We start from the raw sequence: 24659 nt of genomic DNA on the forward strand, positions 1-24659 counted from the left end.
AATTAGGTTAATAATAATAATTAGAGCTGGACAAAAATTTTATTTAAATAAAAATTTTTGGTGATAATTAGGATACGAACAGAGTAGGTCAGGGTAGGAATCAGAGAGACAAAGAAAGCGAGATAGAGAAGGTATGGACCGAATGTGTGAATAAGATAGATCTGTAAAGTCAGGATACTGTAAAGCAAGTCACATTTCTTAGTTGTAAGGCTGAAATAAAGTAGTAATAATATACAGGGTATTCATTTGAAAACTTTCCAGCCGAATAACTCGAAAAAGTATGAGAGATATTAAAAAAGTGTAAAACACGTGTCCAAGTATTTCGAGGGGGGCAGTATCAGTTTTTTATTTGAATGGCGTTTTCAAGATCATTTGTAGATCAACTTTGTTTTTTCAAATGGAAACCTGCGGATAAAAAAAAGTATCCTGCGAAAATTGCTGGTCTTTTTACGTACAATAAGACCCATAATAACAAATATAGGTTTCCATTTGTAAAAACAAAGTTGACCTTCAAATGACCTTGAAAACGCCACCCAAATAAAAGACTGATACTGCCCCCCCCTTTCCCCCTCGAAATCCTTGGTTACGTGTTTTACACTTTTTTAATATCTTTCATACTTTTCAAGATATTCTGTTGGAAAATTTTCAAATGAACACCCTGTATAATATAATATTAAATATGTTTGTATCTAATCAAAAGTTACCACACATTTAAGAGTATTGTATGTATGACGTATCATATCAATTTCATAATCATAAAATAAAAAAATCATATACAATGCAATATAATAATTGGAATATAACATTGCGAACAAACGTAATTTTACCGTAAATAAAATTGTGGATCAAATGCATCCCCATTCTAAACATGGGGTGTCCAGTGAGTGAATACATAAGCTAAATGTCTGCTAAAATTATTATTTAGCAATGGTTATTAACTTCCTGAGTATTATTTCTATGAGAAGATTTAATGTTGAAAAATTAAGTACATTTTGAGGGGTTAAAGAAAGAATGAACCGTATATCTGGATCTATCTCTCTCTTGGAGTCGACGCAGAACATTTTTATTTTGTATAAAATCCGCGGTCTATAAAATTTCCTTGAAATCAGATTCTGACACAAATCATCCCCCAGGACAGTAGAGAGCGACCTCACGATGGTAATTTTTATCCCAGCGAAGCAGTAAGACCATGCGTGCTTGAGTAATGAAAACTTCTCGATGAATTGCCACAAAAGCGTGTTTATAATGCCAATAATTCTAAAATGGAGAACCGGTTTGTCCGTGGCAGGTTCGCGGAAAATGGTGGAGATGTTAAAAACTACGACAGACGTTTTCGACGGGAATATTCAACGACCATAAAACGTGACAATCGTCGCACGTTCCTTAATCGTCGCTTAATTAAACGCTTTAATGCCGAGCGTGGCTGCCTCGGGAATGAACGCGCCGATGAATAAAACATCGGAGGTTTCATATTTATGGAGGAAACCTTGCGAAAAACTTCTTTCCGCACGCTCTGCTTGATAATACGCGTAGCACGCTCGCACGCACCGCGTGGGAGTCCGTATGGTTCTTCGAGTAAATTACAGGAGCAGACCGCCGGACACCGTACTTATACTGTTTCAAGTTGCGCTCGCTTCGTTTTATTCGCATCATCCGTATCGTAGATGAAACTGGGATCGTTCGCCGGGAAACATTTACACGATCGTCGATAAAACCTGCGCTGACTTTTAATGAGTCGTCGCAGGGACGCGTTCTTGTTTGTTTTTCAAACTTTCACGTGCAACGGTTTCATCGCCGGTCAATTAAAAAATAATTCGAATCCACCAGGAAACAATTATTCCGTCGAATGCGCGTCTTTAGCGGTGCAGTTGGTTCATAAAATTCGGGAGTCGGCCGAACTATAATAACAGGGGACCGTTGTGATCCAGGCAAAATCATTTCCGACCACTGCGGTAGTCGATGAATTCGTTTAAACATTCTCGCATTTTATTATTCTCAATTCGTTGATCTTCATGCGAAATGGAAATTGTCGTCGTTGATTGCAGGAAACTGTGCCGACATTCAACTTTATTTTCTTCTGATTGACACACTTAAATTCTTTTGATGTTTCCACGGTTTCAAATCGCATCAATTAGTCTGGCAATTGTGCTAATAAAAAAATCTCATAATTAGTTCTGGTCGAATAGGGATGAAAACTCGAGAAACGAGTCAGACTCCGTCAAGTTCCAATCATTGTGCTCGTGAAATGACAGGAACCTGTCAAGCACAAAGTTGGAAAAAATCCATGGTCCAGGGGTCACCATAAACCCTATATCTAAAGGTTCCTGAAATTCATCCGCGCGCTTTATCGTTTACCAAGATGTCCCCGTCCGCGAGCCGCCGCGAAACATCTCAATCAGAGTAGCAACAATCGCTTATATTCCGCGTAGAGCGCGGCGTCGCGTCGCGGTGGCATGGTTTACGCTCGCGACGAGCGTGCCGCGCGACGAAGGAGTAAAAGAGAAACGGCGGGAAAACCGAGAAGAAGGACAAACGGAAGAGTGGAGCGCGTGAGGATCGAAGAGGATCGCGCGCGGGTCGTCCTCGTGCTGGTCGCGCGACATGGCGTGTGCTCGCCGCTTCTTTTTTCCTCGATGACTCGGTCCGCTCCGGGGTTAGAGCTTTGTGCAGGAGCAACAAAGAGAGACAAGCGACAAGCGAGAAGAAGGAGAAAGAGGGGTGGGTGGGTGGGGAGAGGAGAGGAATAGTAGGAGAAGCAGAAGCAGCAACAGCAGCGGTATCGAGATCCCCATTCTCCACGAGGCAGAGAGCATGCAGGTGTGCACGAAAAGGTCCTCTCCCGCGCTGGCACCAACGAAGGGGCCCCCTGCGCCAGTCGAGTGAGCACACACAAACAGAGAGAGAGAGAGAGTGAGAGAGAAAGAGAGGAGTGGAGGGAACCTGTGCCGGGCCCAACAGGCCCCCGATCTGTGGGAACTGTTCGGCCCGCGAGCTTCCCACGATACGCTCCGGCTGCTGGCTGGCTGTGCACGGGCTGCAGGGTTCACTCGTGCGTCTCCCCCTTTCCGTCCCCCCAGCCTACAACGTTCTCTCCATGAGCAGAGTCCCCGGAGTCATCGGAAGGGGCACCGGTGATGGGACAGTCTGGTGGAGGGGGGGGACCGTCGAACGTATAAGTACCGCGCCGGTCCCCTCCAACCGGTCAGAACCGTCGTAAACACGGTAGCGAACGCACCTCTCGGCACTCCGAGAAACGTCTTTGCTTTGCGATACACACCCACGCAATCATACCACTCTGTCAGTTCTACCGAGAACATATTTTTTTTTTTTGGTAAATCCGCTCGTTATCACCGGGATATATCCCATCGTCTCGAGCTGTCTTGTGTCAAGTGACCAGTGAAGAGAAGATACGTTTGTTCGCACGATGGCGCCGCACACAAGTTACACTCCGATCGGCGGCATGGACTACGAGGAGCCAGTGTCCAGGACTTACCAGTACAGAAAGGTCATGAAGCCGATGCTGGAGCGAAAAAGGCGAGCCAGGATTAACAGATGCCTGGACGAGCTGAAGGACCTGATGGTGACGGCCCTCCAGGCTGAAGGAGAGAACGTCGCCAAATTGGAGAAGGCTGACATCCTCGAACTGACCGTCCGTCATCTTCACACGCTCAGAGCTGCCAGAAGACTCACCCTCACCCCGGAGAACAGTTACGCTGACCGATTCCGGGAAGGATTTACGCAGTGTGCCCAGGAAGTCTCCTCGTTCCTGTCCACCCCAGTGGCCGCTGCTGTTCATCCCGCTGCTGGTGCTCAGCTGATGAGACACCTCGGCGGTTGCCTACGAAGACTCGAAGGACCTGCTTCGAACTCTGTCGCCGGCACGAACACAGCCTCCACCACTGTCAACGCTGTCAACAAGGCTCCGGCAGTCGCCGCCAGCCCAACTACCAACGTCATGGTCAACGTACCGCAGAACGTTTACACGCCACCGCAGAGTCCTGTCAGCGTGGCCAGCTCCTCCGGCGACTCATCCGAGTCCTCCAACGCTGTCTGGAGACCCTGGTGATCGGGACGATGTCGCCTCGAGATTATAATACCACCCATTGTTCGATTGTACTGTTCCTTCCTGGTGAAGAAGCCCTCCTCGTCGGCGCTCGAGCTTCTGCGGATAGGAGGGAAAACGACGAATCATTTGTCTTCCATATGTTGAATTATTGTTGAGCCTCGCACGCGCTCTGTCGAGGTGTCTATTTTTTACCTTTAAAGAGACACGATATTTGTAAGCGGCACGTCTCCACGGCGCGCCGTCGAATGTGTTCTCTTCTCTTTGTTTCTCTCTACTCACTGTATATAGGTGGTAAAGCTTTAAGTGATGTCTGTGATAGGGTTCAATTTTGTACCTGAGATAATTATTTTCTCGTAACGTAGAAGGATTATTATTATATAAATTTTAATTTGTTATGTTTAAGATGCATTTTTAAACACTGCGCAACGCAACGCGACACGACACTTGGCGTCTTCCTCTTATTTTTTTGTTTGTTTGTTTGTTAAAATCAACTGCACGCCGCGCGAAAATGAATAAACTGATTGTTTTAAATCGTAATCGGAGAATTGAGATTTGGTTACCCTGCTCTCCTCGTCATCCTCGTTCCTCATTATTGCGACCTTCACACTTCTCTTCGGATAATACTTTCCAGTAGTTCTCTGGTATCGTTTGACGTAGTTTATTTTGCTATTGACATCATAGTTATGTTAAAGTTGCTACTATCAACACGGTTAAAAGTGTTTTAACTCTTCCAAGGTGTTTCAACCTGTTCGATGTAGAAATATACTTTTGCTATCTGCTTTGTTTTGCTATCAACATAGTTAAAGTTGCTATTTTTAGTACGGTAGAAATGTATTCAAGTCTCTTCATACAGCACGCGTGGCGACAAAAATGAATCCTCTTTGCATAGCTAGACCAGAACGTGTGAACCGTATTATATGTATAATAAGTAGATGGAGTGAAGTGTCGCGAAATAGCAGATTATAATTAGCACGCACAGGTCTTTTGATTACAGTCAGATATAATTAAAGAATTTTTTAAGATTTCGAACAACGGAACCGTTTCATGTTGACGACTCGGATATACATAACAGCGTCAGAGTCGTGGAGCGAAAAGACATGTAAATTTCTGCGATAACCTAATTTTGATCAATCGATACACTGTCCTTCGCATTCGTGGACACCACGCCGCTTCCTCCGCTGATCGTTTTGCAAGTCCTTGAATAAGTCGTTCCGTAACCTCGAGTACAATTGAGAAGGGAGTGGCCGTATTTGCAAAGTATGGGCTGTACCGTACGAGACATGTCCTTTGAGAATTTCTGATGTACACCTCAAATTATTCCGATACCGAATATAGTAATCGTTAAATTCCTCCGATTTCTCTGGAATTTTTTTGAAAGTTTGCTAAGCTACGGAATTCCACCATTGTTGGCTGACTACCTGAACAAACGATTTGTCCATGAAGAGCAAAGATAAACGAGGTAATGAGAATATGTATTACATATTATTATTAGTTATTTATTGCTTTGAACCATACAAGGTTTATTAGAAATTATACAATATATGATTATGTTACAATATGGCTTACTGTCTAACTTACAACCAGTTTACATCAGTTTTGTTAAATTACAACTACCTCATTGAAATTAAATTGTTAATTGAGCATATCTTAATGAAATCAAAAATAATTTTCAGGTATGCATATTCGAGCAAATTCTCCTTCGATTTCAGTTTTATTTTCTAAATATCGCATATATGTTTACAGATATAAAACATTGCATAAACTATGGTGGGATTAAATAATATTACCCTGACGTTTGTCGATAACCGCTTCATGTTTCCAGTTTTTGTATATTCTGCGTCTTATAATCAACCTGTAGATTTCCATGCAAATGACATTTTTCTATTTAGCATTTTTATAAAACTGAAATGCCAATAATTTTCAGAGCATGTAATTTCCATAAATGCATATAAATTCGCAATATATTCGCGACGCTATTGCATACAGAATTTGTTAACTTGAACTAGAGAGTTACTGCAATAAAAATTTTCATATAAAATACATATAAGAATTTTAACGTTATGTATATTTCAATAAAAAGAAATACCACATTATCGCACAGCTAATTAAATTTTTTACTTTCGGTCTACAAAACATTTTATGTTTTGGATAAAACTTTTATAATACAAACTTTTTTTAACAACAGGTTGCATGCTGCATCTTTACGGTTTCGTGCATACGTAAAATAGGCACGCAGATTATTTTGGAATGTTTCTGTATTAGAGTCGTATGAATGGAGCGCCGATATTCAACGTACTCACGCTACCCCCGGTGAACGACATTGTTCAATCAAAACGTAATCAACGACGAAGTGCGTTTTTCTCTTTTATTTTTTTCGGTTCCTGCATTTTGCTTTTCAATGCAATCTGTTGCGTGTGGCCCGCTTACGCCGACGGCACGCAACTTATAAAACGTTCACGTAGTCAGTCAGGTATTATGGACGTGGAAATACAGCATGTGACACGCAGCGCGATAAGTGCTCTCGTTACTTCTGTTATATGCGTGAAATTCAACAAAGGCGCGCGTTTAATTAACACAATTATTAAACGTTGAACGCGTCCAAGGCAATTTCGGAAGACACATACACTGCAGATTTTTATGCGGAATAAAGAATTGACTGATTTAATTGTAAAATACGGGAAAATAAATAAAACATATTATTTATTCTCTTAATAACTTCAATGTTTCTATTAATACTTCTTTGAATTCAATATATTCTTCAAGAAGAATTTAACTAATTCATGAATCATTCTTAATGAAAGTGTTAAAATAAGAAGGAAATTTTTATCTTGCAGATGTTTCCGAATAAATTTCGTATGACCACATTTCTCAATACTTTTTTCTATTCTACTTCTAAGTATGACAGTTTAAAGAACAAAAAGTTGGCCAATGATTTTGATTCTTTATTTTCATTACAATGAAAAATGGCAATAAATATAGTACACGATTTTCGCGAAATGTTTAACTCTTCTTTCTCGACTAAAATCAAATAGCAATATTACAAACAATGTTCTATTTAAGCACCGCCAACAATGTACTAAGACAATGAATTAGAATGAGAATAACTGAATCGATTATTAACAAATTTCACCGTGACATCGTTAAAAAATAACGATTGATAAAACAGTCTCGAGTGCCCGTTACTTTCATCGCAGGGCAGAGCTGAATTATTGAAAGGGATAGAAAATACAGAATCATTTTTGATAAATGAGGGAGCATAAATTCAATTAATCTTCATAAATAAGGATAGCCGGTGCATCGAGATTGACAATTTTATTGAAAGACCGCCAGATGTTTCCCTCGGCAGCGGATAAAGAGAGCGACGTTTTTTAATCGCGTCGCGTTTACAAGCCGATCGCCGATACTTGATTCATTACCGATTAAACGGCCGGGCTATTCAGTTAAAAAGTCGTCACACTTTTTTCCCGAAAAATTTCCCCGGTATATACGAGTATCCAGCGTGGAACATTTCTCCGGTTTTATGTAAGAGCAGCTTGTTGGTGCGTGGCACAGAAGTCGGCACGCTCTTTTATTACCCGGGCCCGCTTTTGATCGATCGATAATGAGAATCGGCGTGACTATCGCACGCATATATCGACCGTACTCGAACCATTAAAGCGCAGGAGATATTTTAATTGACCAATTTACGCGTTATCCGTCTCAATTCCTCCGACTTCCTTATAACTCGAAATCGAATCCGCCCGTGTACGCGCTTCGCTTCAATCAACTCCGTCGCGAATTACGCCGTTACAAATTCATGATCAACCTTGCACCGTTTCCCAGAATTTCTATCGTATTTTATCCCTTTACTGAGGCGGTAAATATTATTTGCGACAGCGCTGGAGATAAACAAATTCTGTAACGGGTGGATCTAGAAAGGTGCTCAGTCTTCGATCTTATTTCGTTCCAATTATTAATGAAACGATTATTTAAAAAATTGTACGGAGGTACGTTGGTACTTTGTATATAGAAATAAGTAATAGAAAAAAATTATTTATGACAACGCTGGAGACAAACAAATTCTGTAACGTATGGATTTAGGAAAGTGTTCAGTCTTCAATAATATTTCATTCCAATCATTGATTAAACAATTATTTAGAAAATTGCGTTGTTGACATATAATTTGTTCAGATTATTCAAAGTGGGGGCACATATATATAGTGCCTAATTTTCTCATTTGATCATCAATCAATTTCAGTGATTAATTATCAGTTTATTGTTCAAGTTCTCATTTCGAAATCACCGCAAATGTTTAATCGACGAAATAATGCAAGATGATTTTTTCTGTTGCAGATAATTCCGCCCATAGAATGCTGACAGCTGCTGTTTCCATAATTTGAATAGGTACGTAGGAACCATTTTGTGCAGATGGGCAACGCGCGCGTGAAAGCCCTCAAAATGCATATTAAAATGTTATAAACAATTATCCCCTCGCCGATTCACACGGAAGGTGCACTTTCTCGTCTCGGCGACCGTATTTACGAGCTGCCATCGTTCAAAGGAAATTATAACGATGTCTGTCTAGTAGTGATGGGATCAAGAACCTCGCAAACAGGGTCGAACTTTGATTAATTGAATTCGAACTCTCTACAAGTACTTCGAAAACCAGAAATAGTACTCCTAAGTATGCTCGTACCTATGCCAGACAGTTTCGAACCATTCACAAGTACTTTGGAAACTTTTATGAATATCAATTTGTGATACTCATAATCACAATCACAATTTGATTACCAAAATTACGATCGATAATCGCATCTAATTTATTTTATGAATATCGTACCGAAAATTCTCTGATTTCTTCTAATCATTATTTTTCCATCGTCTGCTGTGTTAGAAGTGGAAAATTATCTAAAATCACAATATTTAGAACGCAAAGAAGACCCGTTATTATCTTGGCGTGAAAATTCAATGAAGTACCCCATTTTATAAAAAATTGCACGTGACTGTCTTTGTATAATATGGCCATTTCTGTACCTTCAGAAAGAGTGTTTTCAAAAGTAGGAAATATCATGGATAAAAAAAGAAATAGGATAAAAGCAAGTAATGTAAATGAAATATTATTCTTAAATGTGTAGTTACGAATTTAATAAAGAAAGTATTTAAAACCTACTATGCAGTTCTGATATCCAAGATTCGAGTACTACTTGTGAAAGATTCGATTCCTTTCAACATCGAAGTACATACTTATAAGTATCTTTTCGAAACTTGTAAGTGCTCATTCCAAGGTTCGATATCAGTTTGTATAAAATGAATACTTTTCAAGTATAACCATCGAAGCATTATTGCTTTTAAGTATTAATCGAAATTCATGAAATTGACTCGGATTCGTGAGTACATATTGAACTTGATCCCACCCCTACTGGCTACATGGCTGAAAGTGGACCGTTTAATACGGCCTGCGTAAATACGACTTTGTGCATCTTGCAGTGATAAAAATAAATGAGATATCGTAGGCCAGTACACGCGGTTCGCGTTGTCTTATTAAACCCGCATGTAACATAGTTGCGTTCAGGCAAATTATACGGTGTCATAATTTACACCTTTCGGTCTCGTGGAATTTTCTAATCTATGGGAAGATTCGTTCACCAGAAAAATTATTCGATGCGTTTAAAAACTTCAATTGGTATCATTTTTAACTATTATCAATTAGCATTTTTCAAAGAAAACATGTCTTTAGTTTTATACCTGCAACGTCGTGCGAAATGGTCTTCGGCGAAAACGAATGACGGTTAACAAACGTAGAAGTCCGAAGTTGTAAAATGAGACCAGGAGATGGGTGCTCTACTATTTGTTTTACGAAAAAAGATTCCATACAAAATTGTAAAAAAAAAACGTTCGTGTTTGAGGGTTAATAAAAATTCAGAACTGAATGAGAAGTTGTCGCATGTCGCATAATTATCGATATACTTTGTCCACGAAAACCGAAGTGACATTTGTAGGTTGATTGGACCGTGACAGTATCACGGATTAACAAAAGCGAAGAAAAATAAGAAATCAACGTTAACCCTTTGCCGTATGCTTCCTTTCACCAACGCAATGATTAGTACTCTTTGATCATTTCGTAGAAGAAAAATAAATTTGATATTCATGGTACGTCTATCTACGTCAATGCTTGAATATTGTAATTAATACATAGAAAATTGTAACTAGACAAGACAAAAAACATTGAAAGAATTTGAAAATACATTATTTTCAGCCCCCTAAAATTTCTATAATGTTTCTAATCTTCGATTGTCTTAAAATTTGGATGGACACATTCTTATTATTTTTATAACTTTTAACGCTCCGTAAACCCAATGTTAAAAAACATCGATATTCTAGAAAATATCTTAGAACCAACTAAAGCTGGAGGAACAGTTTAAAGGTCAAACTTGTGTAACTTTTACAAATATCACTATTAACATTTTTAATGAAATTATAAACCGTAATCCAAAGCTGACTCGATTCTTAACAGTAGGACCCTCAAATCAGCTGAGAACCGTGAGAAAATAATCTAGTCGAGTTACCGTCAAGAGTAACCGAACCCTGACGAGTTAAACTACCCAAAAAGTGACCGGTACGTTACGGTAGATGTTACAGATTGTTCGGAATGGACGTAATCACGTACAACCACCACGAGATCCCGAGCATCGGCAATAGCATCGATGGCGGCGAGGTCGAGGCACAGTACGAGGACGAAGTGGACGACATACTGCCATACATCGAGATCGACCGAGGCCACCTATCGATCGACCAGCTGACCTCTGCCACCGGCGACAAGAGTCCGTTCAGGAGGAGCCTATTCCCGAACGTGCCGCCGTTCATCATATTCCAGTCGTTCGACTACAAGGGACCAACAGCGCCGTACGAAGTAACGAGACACCTGAGGTGGCATCTGAGCACGATCACCCCATTAATCGTACGTCGTACCTTGGTGAACTCAGGTTTTCGACTGACGAAGAAGTCGCAAAAATGGTGCGGCACGTGGGGCAAGCACATGAAGTCGGTCTGCTTCAAGACGCTGAAGGAGTCGCAGAAGATCAACCATTTCCCGGGCACGTTCCAGATCGGCCGGAAGGACCGTCTATGGCGGAACCTCAGCTGGATGATGATGAAATACGGGATCAGAGAGTTCGGTTTTGTCCCGAGGACGTTCGTCTTGCCGCAGGATCTGAACTGTTTCCGGCAAGTTTGGAAGAAGCTTGGGAGCCAGAAGGAGAAATGGATCGTGAAGCCTCCGGCATCTGCTAGAGGGACCGGGATCAAGGTGGTGCACCGCTGGTCCCAGATACCAAAGAAACGCGCCGTGGTCGTGCAACAGTATTTGTCCAGGCCAAAGCTGATCAGCGGCGCGAAGTTCGACCTGCGTCTCTACGTTCTCGTCACGAGCTTCAACCCGTTGAGGATATACCTCTACCCGGACGGTCTGGTGCGATTCGCCTCGGTCAAGTATAACGACGACATAAACTACCTCAGCGACCGGTTCATGCACTTGACCAATTACAGTATCAATAAGACCAGCGCCACCTACACCAGCAACGACTGCGTCGATTCCTGTTCGGGGCACAAATGGACGCTCCGAACGCTCTGGTCTTATCTCGAGAAGGAGCACGTGAACGTCGCGAAGCTGTGGGAGTCGATGAAAGACATCGTGGTGAAAACCATGATCGCGGTTGAGTCCCCTATCACTACTCTCACGAGGACCAACACAACCTCCAGATACTGTTGCTACGAGCTGTTCGGCTTCGACATTCTTCTAGACGAGAACCTGACGCCCTGGTTGCTCGAGGTGAACATCTCGCCGTCGTTGCAATCCTCGTCCCCTCTGGACATGGCTGTGAAAGGGCCATTGATCAAGAACGTGTTCAACATAGTCGGATATCAACTGCCAAATCATCTGCCGCCCGAAGACGTGGAGAAGATCGCGCAGAAGTATCAGTTGGACTTCGTGTGCCAGGACTTTAGACTGCACAGGGTCACTCTCAGTTATCCCGAGCGGACCAAGCAATCGATGTACGCGAACTTGAGGAACAGGGATGATTACATCGACGATATCATTGATATTCTCACTCCGGACGATGTCAGACATTTGATCGCGTATGAGGACGAGCTGTCGCAGTTGGACAAGTTCGAGAAGATCTTCCCGACTGTCGACAGCCACGAGTACCTGCAGTATTTCGACGTTCCGAGGTATTACAATATGCTGTTCGACGCGTGGGAGATGAAGTACAGCGAGAACCGGGAGAAAGGGATATCGAGATTACAGAAACTTTGCGAGGCGAAGTATCATTTGGCGCAACAAATAAAGGGTCTTCCCCAGTAAGAGCGATAGCACTTAATAGCGTATAATGAATAGTGTTAGCATTATACATGGAACATCATTCGAATGGCCACCACGATTGCGTTTGGTAGAGTGAACACGCGATATTCAATTTTCGATAACTCTGGCACAGAAATCAGATCGTCGTACGAATAATGTTTGAGTTACAGTTCGTGGTCTGTCGGAATAAACGAAGGACTTAACATTGCTACGCTAGACAAGGTCTAATTGCGTCGAGGCCAGTTGACAGCTGCATTTCTCGAAGTAATCCTGTCGTTGAACTGTGATCTTAATGGAGCGGTAGCTTCTGCAACAGTTAGCGCCATCTTGTTGATCAAATTTGGCAGCGCTGATCAGTAGATTGCTGATCTTTATGCAAATTCCCAATTTCACGAATTCTTTTCTAAAAATCTGAGAGAAGTGTCTTGCATCCACTATAAGATTGGTAAACATGAAATAGTAACGCAATCAACTTTTATTAATCTTGCATTCTACAAACTTTCACGTGCCATAAATGCATAAAGATCCACAGTCTACAGTATAGTTACAGCCACAGCTTTTCCATTTTCAAAAACTACCAAGGGCCAATCACTCCACCAACAATCACACCAAAAAGTAACTTTCTTTAGTTAGCATGTTCCAAAATTTTGATCATTGACAAGACCATCTATCAAGTTGTCAAGGAATACTGAATACCAAGGTCACGTGACTCTGACTGTTGAATAACATACATGGCGGCTGTGACAATTGAAAGATATATCGCTCTTATTGGAAGACTTTGTATGCTCGCGTCCTTGAATTAGGGGCATCGATTCGTGCCGTTGGCGTCTTCCATGTTCGCCGGCGAAAAGCGTCAAAACTTCTTAATTTTTTCTTTTTTTTTATATAAGCTGTACAACGTCTTGTTATATGCGAGTTACTATAGTACCGACGTACCGTGTTACGAAACGACCGCATCATGTGCCTTTTTCACGGTTGTGCAAATTTATTTTGATGTATTAAAACTCTATGCTAATAAATCATTTTACAATGAAAAGATGCATCGATATGTTTTTCTTTTTTTTTTTCGATTGGATTCTTAAGGTAGAAACATTTTAGACAGCGCAAATACGTACGCCAGGTTTGTATAATTTTTATGAGAATTTCGTAGGTAAGAGAGAGAACGCGTTTCTTTACGTATTAAATATTGAATCAAATCAGAAATGTAAACATTTGATACATCGTTCTTGTAAAGAGCAATAACATTTATTGTTACTATTAAGTAATGCTTAGACATTGTGCAAAATGCTAAAACTACCATTTCTAAGGTTTAAGGAGCTTTCACGTAAATAATATTTAACGTAAGGATACAATTTCTTGCATTCCACGTTAAGCTAATATTTCCACTATTAACCTGCCACACGCTAAAAATTATTGACGCACGCGTTGCCTTATAAAAATCGAATTTGCCTACATCACATGGTCGAATAAAAAAAATTTGAACTCTTCCCATGAAAAAAGATCTTTACAATTCAATTATAATTTATTAACTTCGAATTTACATAAGGCTGGTTTCACCTATTTAATACAAGATTGCTTGTAGTAAAAATATTAATTTTCATGAATATCCACGTTCTCTTCTATGTTGGAAATGTCCATGTGCCACGGTGGTGGTAGTTGTATCCTTAATCGATAACCATGTGAACAAATTAGACAACTTCCGAGGGTACATTGCCCAAGATGAACCGCACACTTCATTTTTAAAACCCCCCTAACCTACCACTCACACTTTCGGCCAAACCCTTCAAATTCCCGTGAACCACTCCACCCCCAAAGCCCAAACCACCTAATCCAGCCCACCAGAAAACCCACGCAAGAACTAACGAACAACCATGAAGATTCAATCATTGGAAGATGTAGGAACAAGTACGATGTTCGGTAAATTGAGTACGAATGAATACTTCGAAGACGACGAGATGTACGCGTACATAGAGATCACAGAATGGCTGATAGAGACTGCACCAAAACCACGGATCAGCGTAAACCGTCGTCCTTCTTTATCAAGCAACCCTAACAAGACACCAACGCTACCAATGCGCAAGAGCCTGTTCGCCCACGTGCCACCATTCATCATCTTCCGCGACGATCCCCAGCAATCTGACAAGCTACCGACAGTGATCACGAGACACCTGCTCTGGTGGCGAGCAAAGCAACGCTTCCCGTGCGCCGTTTCCTCCACCATCGCGAAATCAGGATTCCGAACGACCACCAAGCGTGCATCCAACTGGTGTGGGACCTGGTGCAGCAGCCAGCACGCATCTTCCCAGCTGCAACGCACTAGGATATTCTCGAAAGTGAACCTCTTCCCTAACAACAACCAGTTCGGCGACAAGATCCTACTCTGGAGAAATTTCCAGAGGATGAAGATAAAGCACGGTGTCAAGAACTTCGACTTCATGCCAATGACGTTCGTCCTGCCGGAGGAGAAGAACGAGTTGAAGAGATACGTGCAGCAAAATGGCGGCATTTGGATCCTGAAGCCGCCGTGTTCCTGTGCTGGAAGTGGTATCAAAATAGTCTCTCGCTTCCAACAAGTGCCTGACGGCAGGTCGTTGATCGCTCAGCGCTACATCTCCAAGCCAAAGTTGATCAACGACTACAAGTTCGACATTCGAATGTACGTGCTGCTGACCAGCGTCGACCCCCTGAAGATCTACGTCTACCCTGATGGCTTAGTCAAGTTAGCGACCGTCAAGTACGTGAATCATGTTAGCACCTTGTCCAACAAGTTCATGCACCTGACGAACACCAGCGTGAACAAGTACAGCCCGAATTTCGTCCCCAACGACGACCCCACAGAATGCAAAGGTAACATGTGGTCCCTGAGTTGTTTGTGGAAGTACCTGTCCTCGGAGGATGTGGACCCGGTGGACATCTGGACGAAGATCAAGGATATCGCTATTAAAACTGTCATCTCCACCGAGGGTTTCCTCGTGAACGCCTGGAAGAAGAACTCCAAGTCCTCGTACAACTATTATCAGCTGTTCGGGTTCGATATATTGCTAGATCAGAAGTATCATCCCTGGCTTCTGGAGGTTAACACCTTTCCATCCATGAAGCCCGACACGCCTCTCTGCAGGATAGTCAAATGCCAGTTGGCCAAGGATTATCTGAATCTGGTGGGATTCCACGTGCCCAATGTGCTAACTGGGAAGGAGCTGAACATCTTGAGGACCAGTTACAAGGAAAACACCGTCTGCTATAATCACCAACTGTATACGAACACCCAGACGTGGGCGGACAGGAAGAAACAGTATACTTTCTCCAAGATGACCAGGAGTAGGTACTTGAAGACGATCTTGAAGAACCTCACGCCTGGTGATGTGAGAGTGCTGATACGACACGAAGACGAAATCGCTAGGACTGGTCACTTCGAGATGATCTTTCCCACGCGTAACACGCACAGGTATCTAAGGTTCTTCGGGGAAGTGAGGTATTACAATATGCTGATGGATGCTTGGGAAAATGCACATGGCCGTGATCGGTTGAAAGGCATTGAAAGATTGAAGCAATTGTGTATAAAGAAGTATCATTTGACGTATGGAATGTGAAGGCTTCTCGAAATGCAACGTTTTCTTACATTTCTTTTTGAGAAGGTTACATTCGAACTGATAGGTTTGAGCAACAGGTTTGCGAGAAAACGATCACGAGTGTGATCGGTTGAATGGTGTCGAAACACCGAGGCAACTATGCAGAAAGAAGTATCATTCGATTTTAGAGACGTGAAGGCTTCTGGAACGAATGTTGCAGTAAACGTGTTCTTGCATTCCTTCTCGAGTAAGTTAACCCTTAATTGGTATAGCGATTACGAAGTATCTTGGATCTTTCTAAAATTCTGTATAAATTTTCTCGAATACCTTTAACGTATATGCATAATTTAGTTCTAAAGAAGTTAAAGAAACATTTGCAGTTATCGTACAGTAGTGACAGTGTACAGAAATTTTGTTGGGCTCACGAGAGACCCTAGTATACATAAGTAACTCTAGTATACATACCTAAAGCAGACCCTAGTATACCCCAGTTAAGAGATAATTGATTATAAAAAATAAAAATTGTCTGCATCGATTGCGAGAAAGAAAAACCAAAGACAAACCTTTTACTTCCTACGTAGTAGAAATCAAAGTTGTTAAATTCAATTCTTTATTTTTCAATACCATTTCTTATAGTAAGAATTAAATAGCACATAGTAAGAATTGAATAATAGTAAGAATTTACTATTAATAAAAAGCGAGAAAATATTAATTAGTTCATACAGGTGTAGTTTATTTATAACGAAATTCTAGCATACAATTATATAAGATTGATATCAAATATTTAATAAGAGGTATAGTTTATAGTGTTAACAATAAATTATTCTCGAAACAGTAATACCATTCATAATATTAATAATTTTTATTAATTATTAATAATTATTATTATTCATTATAACTATACTAATATATATATACTAATTATTAATAATAGTTTTACTATTATATTATATTATATTAATATAGTATTACTATTAATAATAACTTATTATTACTAATGACAGAGCAATACTATTTTTATTTGCGTTAGAATAAAGCAAACAGAAATCAAAGTAAATAAATACATTTTCAGTTTGCTAAGGGTTATCTATAAATAATGCTTTAGCATATGTATTTAATTTCTAATTAGTTACTTATATATAAATTAATGAAAGTTCTAATAACTTGCAATGTGATCTTCGTGTAAATATGAAAATTCAAGTAACAGAGAAATAATATAAAAAGTGAAAAATACATGTTCATAATACGTGTTCATAATATGTAGATAAATCATCCAATAATTATAATATATTATATCATATTGTGTGTGTGTAATTATGATGAATTATATGAAATCTGTCATAATTAATTCACTCGAAGTATGTACTTAAGATATAATATTTCATTCAGCGAGAAATTAATTATTGATACACTGCTCAAAATGTTGCGAATTTGTAGCGATAAAATAATTACTATTAATATTCTGCTTTTATCGATCTGTATACGCAGACATAGTTTATATTAAATCAATCTGTACAGATTTGATGAACACATGCTGAGTACATGCATTCCCGTTCGGAAATACTGACACAGCTACTATTAAGGATTCGAAAAGTAAACCTGGCATTTAATTAATATTATGTCACTAGTCCTTTTAACTCGTTCACGTGACATTAGACCATAGACATATAGAGATAGACTGCGCGGCCTGTACGAAGCGCTGAAGCCCACAATGGCGGCAAAAAACAAAAATAAAACATCAATAAATACATCAATTGGAAAGAGAGCGCTATGGACCCCGGCTAATGCTCTCTCTCTCACTCTTTGTACCGCGCGCCGCCATTGTGGGCTTCAACTCGCCCATAAGACGGCGCAGTCTATCTCTATATGTCTATGCATTAGACCTACTGCCATTTTTTGTCACGGCAATGTGACAGATGCTTTTCAACAGGAAAAAGTCATAATTTCCCGCATGATGGCAGTAAGTGTTGCAATTTGCTATAACGCAAATATCTGCCATAACAATAGAGTATACATATATGTGCATCACTGTGACGAGTTTTTTTCTGTTCGTTGCAAAAATGTTGTCGCAATTGCACACATTAAATGAACACTGAAAAAGAGATGGGAAGAGAAGCACGAAAGTTAATGTAAAATAAGAAATTAAGAATTATAAAATGGGAAATAGCAATTAAAAAGAAAGATAGAATTTAAGTGAATTTTAAAAAATTAATATGCGAGTAATGTAGTAGAAATAAAATAGTTAATTAATGATAGAAATGAAATATCGTCGACTAGAAATGCTTGTTCGAAACATACATATGTACAATAATTAGTTACAGAGTATAACGATCATATCATGCCTGAATATTCTAAGGCGAATATGTAACAAATATCTGCAACAATCGTAGTGAAAAGTTGTATGGTTGAAAAATTCATTTGATGTAAAACTGCTTATTGTTTTAAGTGATTTCACAACAACTTTTTAGATTGACTTCATTTTCGTAATTTTTTGAACAATTAAGAACGAACATGTATATTTTCGTTTGCTATACAAGTAGTTTTTATCACAGGTCGGTACAAAAATAATAACCGAATTCTTTATGTCTTAAATTGCTTGTTACATTCCCAATTTTCTGTTAAAAATCTATAATTATTTTTGCATCAGCGTACTAATGTTAATTTATGAATCGTATTTATCGTTGTTTACACGTGACCACGAATACAGTGTGCTATAAAAATTAGAACAGTAGAATATACGAAATTTGGATCGACCATAAATGTATAAATACTGTTGAAAAAATGGATATTTAATTTATTTGTACATATGTTGTAGTAGAAAGCGAGCAAAGTTCATTTCAAGCGTGAAAAATAAATTTATAGAACTTGCTTTCATAGAAATAAATAAATATTATGAAAACCTTGTAATTTTTTGACAAACCCTGAACAAAAATTGTGATTTCTGTTTTATAACATTCAAATGACATTATAGTATTTATAAAATTCAGCTGATTAAAATGATTAAAGAATGAAATTTCAATTTGTCTCCTGTTATGTACATCTTGTACAGACGATTTTTATTTTGCATAAAACTCCACAGTCTAGTGATGACTAGTAGAGACCTGACACAAGATGGCTCTATGACAGCGCCGGGTTTAATAAATCCGTACTGACAATTTAATGTCTCTATTGTGACCGCGACGGGCAACGGTACCGCCGACTGAACTTGATTAGGTTAATACGAAAGGGGACCAGATTTCTTCGCTTCCGTTCTTTAAATTCAATTACCAGGACGTACTCCACCAGTTAAAACATCATATATCAGCTTTGTCCGGAGGAAGTACGATTCGTGATGAGCCGACGAAATCAATTATCCCTCAGAAATAATAACATCGACTTATTGACCCTTGACAAGGGCAAGGGTCGTACCCTTTGCCCAAAAATAAATTAGTTTCATATTTAAGTGCCTCGAGATAACTACCACACTACGATTCAGACATCGCGTTGAAACTGAACTGTCTCCTTGAATTTTACATTGTTTTATTACATGTACAGCTACGAACAAATTTTTCATTTCTTTCAAAATTCCCATTATTATTTAGTAGTACAGAGTGTTTTTATATTATTATGAAAATACCTCAGCCATAAAAATGATTACTGAAATAAAGTTTGACATGATCTGTCTTATTTGTTTTCTTTCGTCAGTTTACAACAGATAATTATTAAAATAACAGTGCATATAAGTATGTATATTATTTGAAATGAAATATATTTGCACTACATTATAATTAATCTTCTGATTATTTCATGTGTAGATGTTAAAACGGCCGAAACGGAATACTTCGTGAAATATTTTAAATAAACATTTTCATTTGAGAATATTCATTTAAGTAATAAAATAAATTATTTAAAATATATGACAAATTTTACTTCACCTCTATGTTGTACACAGGTGTAAAAATAATGCGTAAAAATGTCATGAAAGATCAATAAAATGAAGTCGTACATGTATCAACCTTTTTGCAGGTTTGTATTTCCTTTAATTCAGGAAGACTCACACTAAACCTACCACACTGCCGGTCAAGTGACCGGTTTTATATTTTTCATCTTACAATTATTGAAATAATGAAGTTATTTGCATGGAAATTGATTCGATAAATTTTTTTATCCATGCACATATCGTAATAAAATTTGCGCGGAATCTAAATATAGTCGATATAGTATATAAACACACAAAAATATTGGGACAAAATTGCAATAGATCGGAACTGTAAAAATGTACTTTTTAAATTCTCAATATAGGCCCACATAAAAAGGTTGAAAATGCAAACTTTTAATATTATTTCTACTGTTCTCCGATCAATTACAATTTTTGAAAAATTTCTTTTCACATCTTGTAGTAAACTAATTGCTCTTGCTTTCCAAAAAAGTTCAAATCGCATGGTCCAATATTAAAAAAGTTATCGTCTTTTTGAAAAGTGTCCCAATATTTTTGTGACCGACTGTAAATAGAGCCTCGTCATTTTTGCAAGCTGAAACATTTTCATCGCTTTTAATACTCGGTAGGTTTGATGTTAATTAACATAAAATTTTTATGGTACCATTTCTTCCTCATTTGTAAAATCTCAAACGTATCATTAATTACGGTTCCAGTGACGGAGTATCCTGTTAATTGTTTTCATGATCGTGTCAATCCGATCGATGTTCTCGCGATCATGGTTCCACAGTGACAAAGGAGATCTCCGTCGACAACCAAGAAGAAAAAGAACGACTTCTACCGCCTGTCAAATACGGACGCTCAACCGTTGTTTGAAGATAATGGGCTTGCACAGTGCCACGACACAGTCAATGAATTGATATCGTTATTGTAACAACATAATAGACATATTTTCTTATTGAGATTGCAGTCCACTGTGTCTCTAACGTGCGTGCCGCGTCGGGTCGTCTTTTATGAATACATTCATTCATGCGAGTCGTATGTACATATGTATTACGCAATTGTTACAAAGTTGGCATGTAAAGGCTAAGGACCCCGTCTCTCGCTCCAAAGGTCACACTCCGAATTTTTCGGCTGGCTTAATAATTACACCGGCAACAAAAAAAGACAGGTATGTTATTTCGAACGGACACAAGTGGCCCTATCATTTTTTTTAGTTCGAAAATGGTACGTTGCTGCGCATGAAACGGCAGATTTCAGTGAACAATCTGAAAAATACTATACTCTTCGGTTAAATTATACTGTTGGCTTATTTCTCGTTGCTTCCATCGATCCAACTAATTCAGTCTTTGTTTTTAAAGCTCTGTAGAAATAGGTGAAAGCAGTGGCGGGACTGTGTGTGTTGTTTGTTAATTATTTAACAAAATACTGCTGGCTGAATGTGCAAGTTCACACACTATAAATTAGTGACTTTAATAAAATAATACTCTGGCATAATTATTCAACAGCTAATGTTGGAAGGCACTTCGTTTTCTGTACATTCTCAGTAGAACTTATGGGTAGATCTTCATGCAAAATAAAAATTGTCTATCTGAATTGCAACAAACTGTAGTGACATAGAAATTTATTTTCTTTCTTAATATTTCAGTCAGGTTGAAAATATTTGGTTGTTGCATATGAAATGTCCGATTGTAGAATGCAACTCTTGGAAAACGTTTCGATCAAGAAATGCTATTACTATGCATTTATGACGAAAATGGACACGTACAATTTAAAGCAGCGGACGAATTAAGAAGATTTGAAGACATTAGTGTATTAATTTGAGCTAAATAAGACAATTAAAAGAAGAAAGGAATTTCTATTTGGCTTTTGTGTCTTGCAATCAATGCAAACATTTTTTATTTTGCATAAAGATCCGCAGTCTAGCTATTACAGTCTATAGGTTTATTGTATAAAACTTTGAGGTACAAAGCTTAATTCTAAACGTACCACGACCGGTCAAATGACCGATTCTACATTTTTTATTTCACAATTAATGAAATTATAAAGATGCTTTCATAAGAAATGATTTAATGAATATCTTTATTAGAGCACGTATTATAATAAGAATCGCGCAAAGTCTAAATAAATTACTTCTTGTCATTTTTTGGTAAGGCAACCAAGTGCCTGTTTCTTTTATGGTTTTATATTTACAGTATAATTTTAATTTTAACCATCGCGACTGTCGTGTGTTCCTTTCATATGTCTGGAAAAATAGCTTATTGACGATGGCATTATGTGATTTTTGGTCAAAATGTGGTGATTAATAAACGTAGTAGTCGTTGATGGTAAAACGAACTACAAAATCAAGATCTTATGTTTATATGTATTTTTAATATTTTTACCGTAATACAATCAAGAAACTTAAAATTTGTAGACAGAATACATAGGGTAAAAAATCGGACATTTCTTCTAAATTTCTTCTAAATAATTCTTCTACATTGGCAGGTAATGAGTTAACTTGGTCAGAAAGGTATGTATCGGGTTGGAACGAAAGTTCGTAGCGTTTGTAAATTAAAATTGATAGCTAAAATTCAGATATTTATACATAGATTTATTCAATAGCAAATTTTCCATTCTGTTCTATTACTTTTTGCCATTCTCGTGGTAACTTCTCGTGTTATTGAATAAACAAATGAATAAATACCTTAATTTTATCTTTGATTGTTAATTTTAAAACTCTACGAACTTTCTTTCCAACCCAATAACTAACGAAACATGATTGTTGTAGCTAATCTTAGTGTGACTATGTACACGAGCATTAATAAGACGTCTTTTCACAGAATTGCTGTACGCTATGGAACCAAAGCAATTTGAACCCTGACGGTGAAAAAACCGACAGAAAATGGGATTTGTCTGTCGGAGGACTTTTCCCACCAAGCAAGTCAATTCCTTGTCACGACTGTTGGTCCATTAACTCGGCGCCGCCTAATGTTCACAATTGCGCTTTGTCACTTGCTCAAATTGACTCTACGAAAAGACTTTAATGAAAGCTGGCTTCTCGGAAGCACCGATCCGAGGTATACTGCCAGTCTAATTCGCCGTCGAAATTATATGTCCTTGTATGATAATCACAAGGCGAAGAAGACACTGTTCAAAGAAGAATCCATGTTGCCCCAATTAACTTCTTGTGTGTTCTTATTAAAACTTCGTCCTTCGTTTCTGTTTCGAGCACAGCATTTCTTGGAACGGACTGGCAAGTGTGTTAGCGAAAAAGCAGAATGTACAATAATTTTTGATCTACTTTTTTTAGATGAATGTTAATCTTCTTATTGAACGTAACGTGAATAATTAACGATTCGAACTGGCTGCAGACGATTAAGAAGAAGAAGAAGTGGCAACATCAGTAAGGATTGTAAGAGTGTATAAAGGGTCATCTAAATATAAAAAGTCTAAATATAGAAGTCATCATTAGACTGCGGCTCTTTATGCAAAATAAAAATTGTCTGAATCGATTGCAAGAAACAGAAACCAAATTGAATGTTATTTCTTCCCTCAATGATTTTATAATAGAGGAGAAATCATATAAATCTTCAATTTTAAGAATTTTTCAACAATTTTGAGTTTCATCTACTCAATTTTGCTATAAATGCATTAAGATCCACAGTCTAGTCATCATATAAATTAATATGAAAGGTCATCCGTTCTAGGAAAGAAATCGTTTCCAAGAAGATATTGATTTTTCGAGAATCATTTGTGTTCGTCACTTCTTCATATTATTACTGCAGGCACAAAGGCCCGATTACTGTCAATATACCTGAAAAGGACGTTACAGCAGGCAAAAAACGCATGCGAATCGGCTCCGAACTGGCCGATTATTTTACAACCACCATGCTCTGACAACTTCAACCCCGACAAATGAACAACACGTGCGACGGACCCATCGAAGCTACGAGCAGCAGAGTTGGGCAAAAATTTTATTTAAATAAAGACATGCACTTATATTGGGTTGGCGAGAAAGAATTTCCTTATTCAAGGAAGGAATTTAATCAATAAAATATTTTCTTATTCATTTTGGGAAAAGATCATCGAACAAAAGGGAAAATATCTTATTCATTAAAGATTACTGCTTGAATAAAAAAAATGGGGCTATAATTCACCTTGAAATACCGAAATTACTTTCTTGCCAAGCCAATAAATCACGCCTTTGACGACCGAAAACAATACGAAAAGGAATTTCTTTGACAGTTTCCCACCCCTCACCCTAAATCCCTTCCGATACAGCCGCGTACAATTGACCGCTACATTTCCATACCTATATAAATCCACCCTTAACCCTTCACGAAAAAACCGAGGTGATAGTCTCAGTACTATTTTGATCGTGGTCGGGGTAACTTCTTCCCGTTCGCTGTCACGATTTCGGAAAGCATGTTGTGTAGTGTCCAGTGATTGTGTAGAAGAGTGGTATTTTCTGCTTCTCACAGTTGTCAAGGCGTATTCGCGCAAATGGCATTGTCCTGTGGATCCGACGGAGGAACAGAAGATTCTGAAAAATTTGTAAGTACCTATACTTTACATTAGCATTTTGTAACGTAGGAATAATATTCTGATATTATATAATTTGCAACATCAAATTTATGATCCGAATGAGCAAGAGACGATAATAAATTTCTCTGTCTCATCGACACGGTCAGATAGACTGTAGTAGTAGGCTTTTGTCTATACGTGTAACTCTTTACTCAGTCAAATTTTGCAAAAACTTGAGCAGCTTATATCTCGATAACAATTTGT

At 38.6% G+C, this 24659-nt stretch overlaps 3 protein-coding genes across 7 annotated transcripts in view; all 3 read left to right on the forward strand.

The window, feature by feature from the left end:
* The window catches only part of LOC143215314 (tubulin monoglutamylase TTLL4), a 38613-nt gene extending 26148 nt beyond the window's left edge, over positions 1–12465 (forward strand). For 4 of the 5 annotated variants that reach the window (XM_076437360.1, XM_076437363.1, XM_076437361.1 and 1 more), the window contains exons 2-3: positions 8399–8449; positions 10676–12465. In XM_076437360.1, coding sequence (XP_076293475.1) covers positions 10695–12407 — 1713 coding nt within the window. In that variant the 5' untranslated portion in view covers positions 8399–8449; positions 10676–10694 and the 3' untranslated portion in view covers positions 12408–12465. Of the gene's footprint in view, positions 1–4749; positions 5526–8398; positions 8450–10675 lie in introns of those variants that run through there. The other variant, XM_076437365.1, reaches the window with a different exon arrangement.
* On the forward strand, positions 2774–4603 carry LOC143215317 (enhancer of split mgamma protein). Its single transcript, XM_076437368.1, has one exon. The coding sequence runs from the start codon at positions 3425–3427 to the stop codon at positions 4064–4066; it is 642 nt and encodes a 213-aa protein (XP_076293483.1). The 5' UTR covers positions 2774–3424; the 3' UTR covers positions 4067–4603.
* A 149-nt stretch (positions 12466–12614) lies between the features above and the next one.
* LOC143215313 (tubulin monoglutamylase TTLL4) lies at positions 12615–17857 on the forward strand. The gene has a single exon (XM_076437359.1). It carries the CDS (start codon positions 14276–14278, stop codon positions 15992–15994), a length of 1719 nt encoding a protein of 572 aa, XP_076293474.1. The 5' UTR covers positions 12615–14275; the 3' UTR covers positions 15995–17857.
* Positions 17858–24659: the final 6802 nt, after the last annotated feature.

Source organism: Lasioglossum baleicum, chromosome 13, assembly GCF_051020765.1.
Source record: "Lasioglossum baleicum chromosome 13, iyLasBale1, whole genome shotgun sequence".
NCBI lineage: Eukaryota > Metazoa > Arthropoda > Insecta > Hymenoptera > Halictidae > Lasioglossum > Lasioglossum baleicum.

Excerpts from the sequence above, each read along its gene's own strand:
- LOC143215317 (XM_076437368.1), top strand. The coding sequence starts at position 3,425 with ATGGCGCCGCACACAAGTTACACTCCGATCGGCGGCATGGACTACGAG.
- LOC143215313 (XM_076437359.1), top strand. The coding sequence starts at position 14,276 with ATGAAGATTCAATCATTGGAAGATGTAGGAACAAGTACGATGTTCGGT.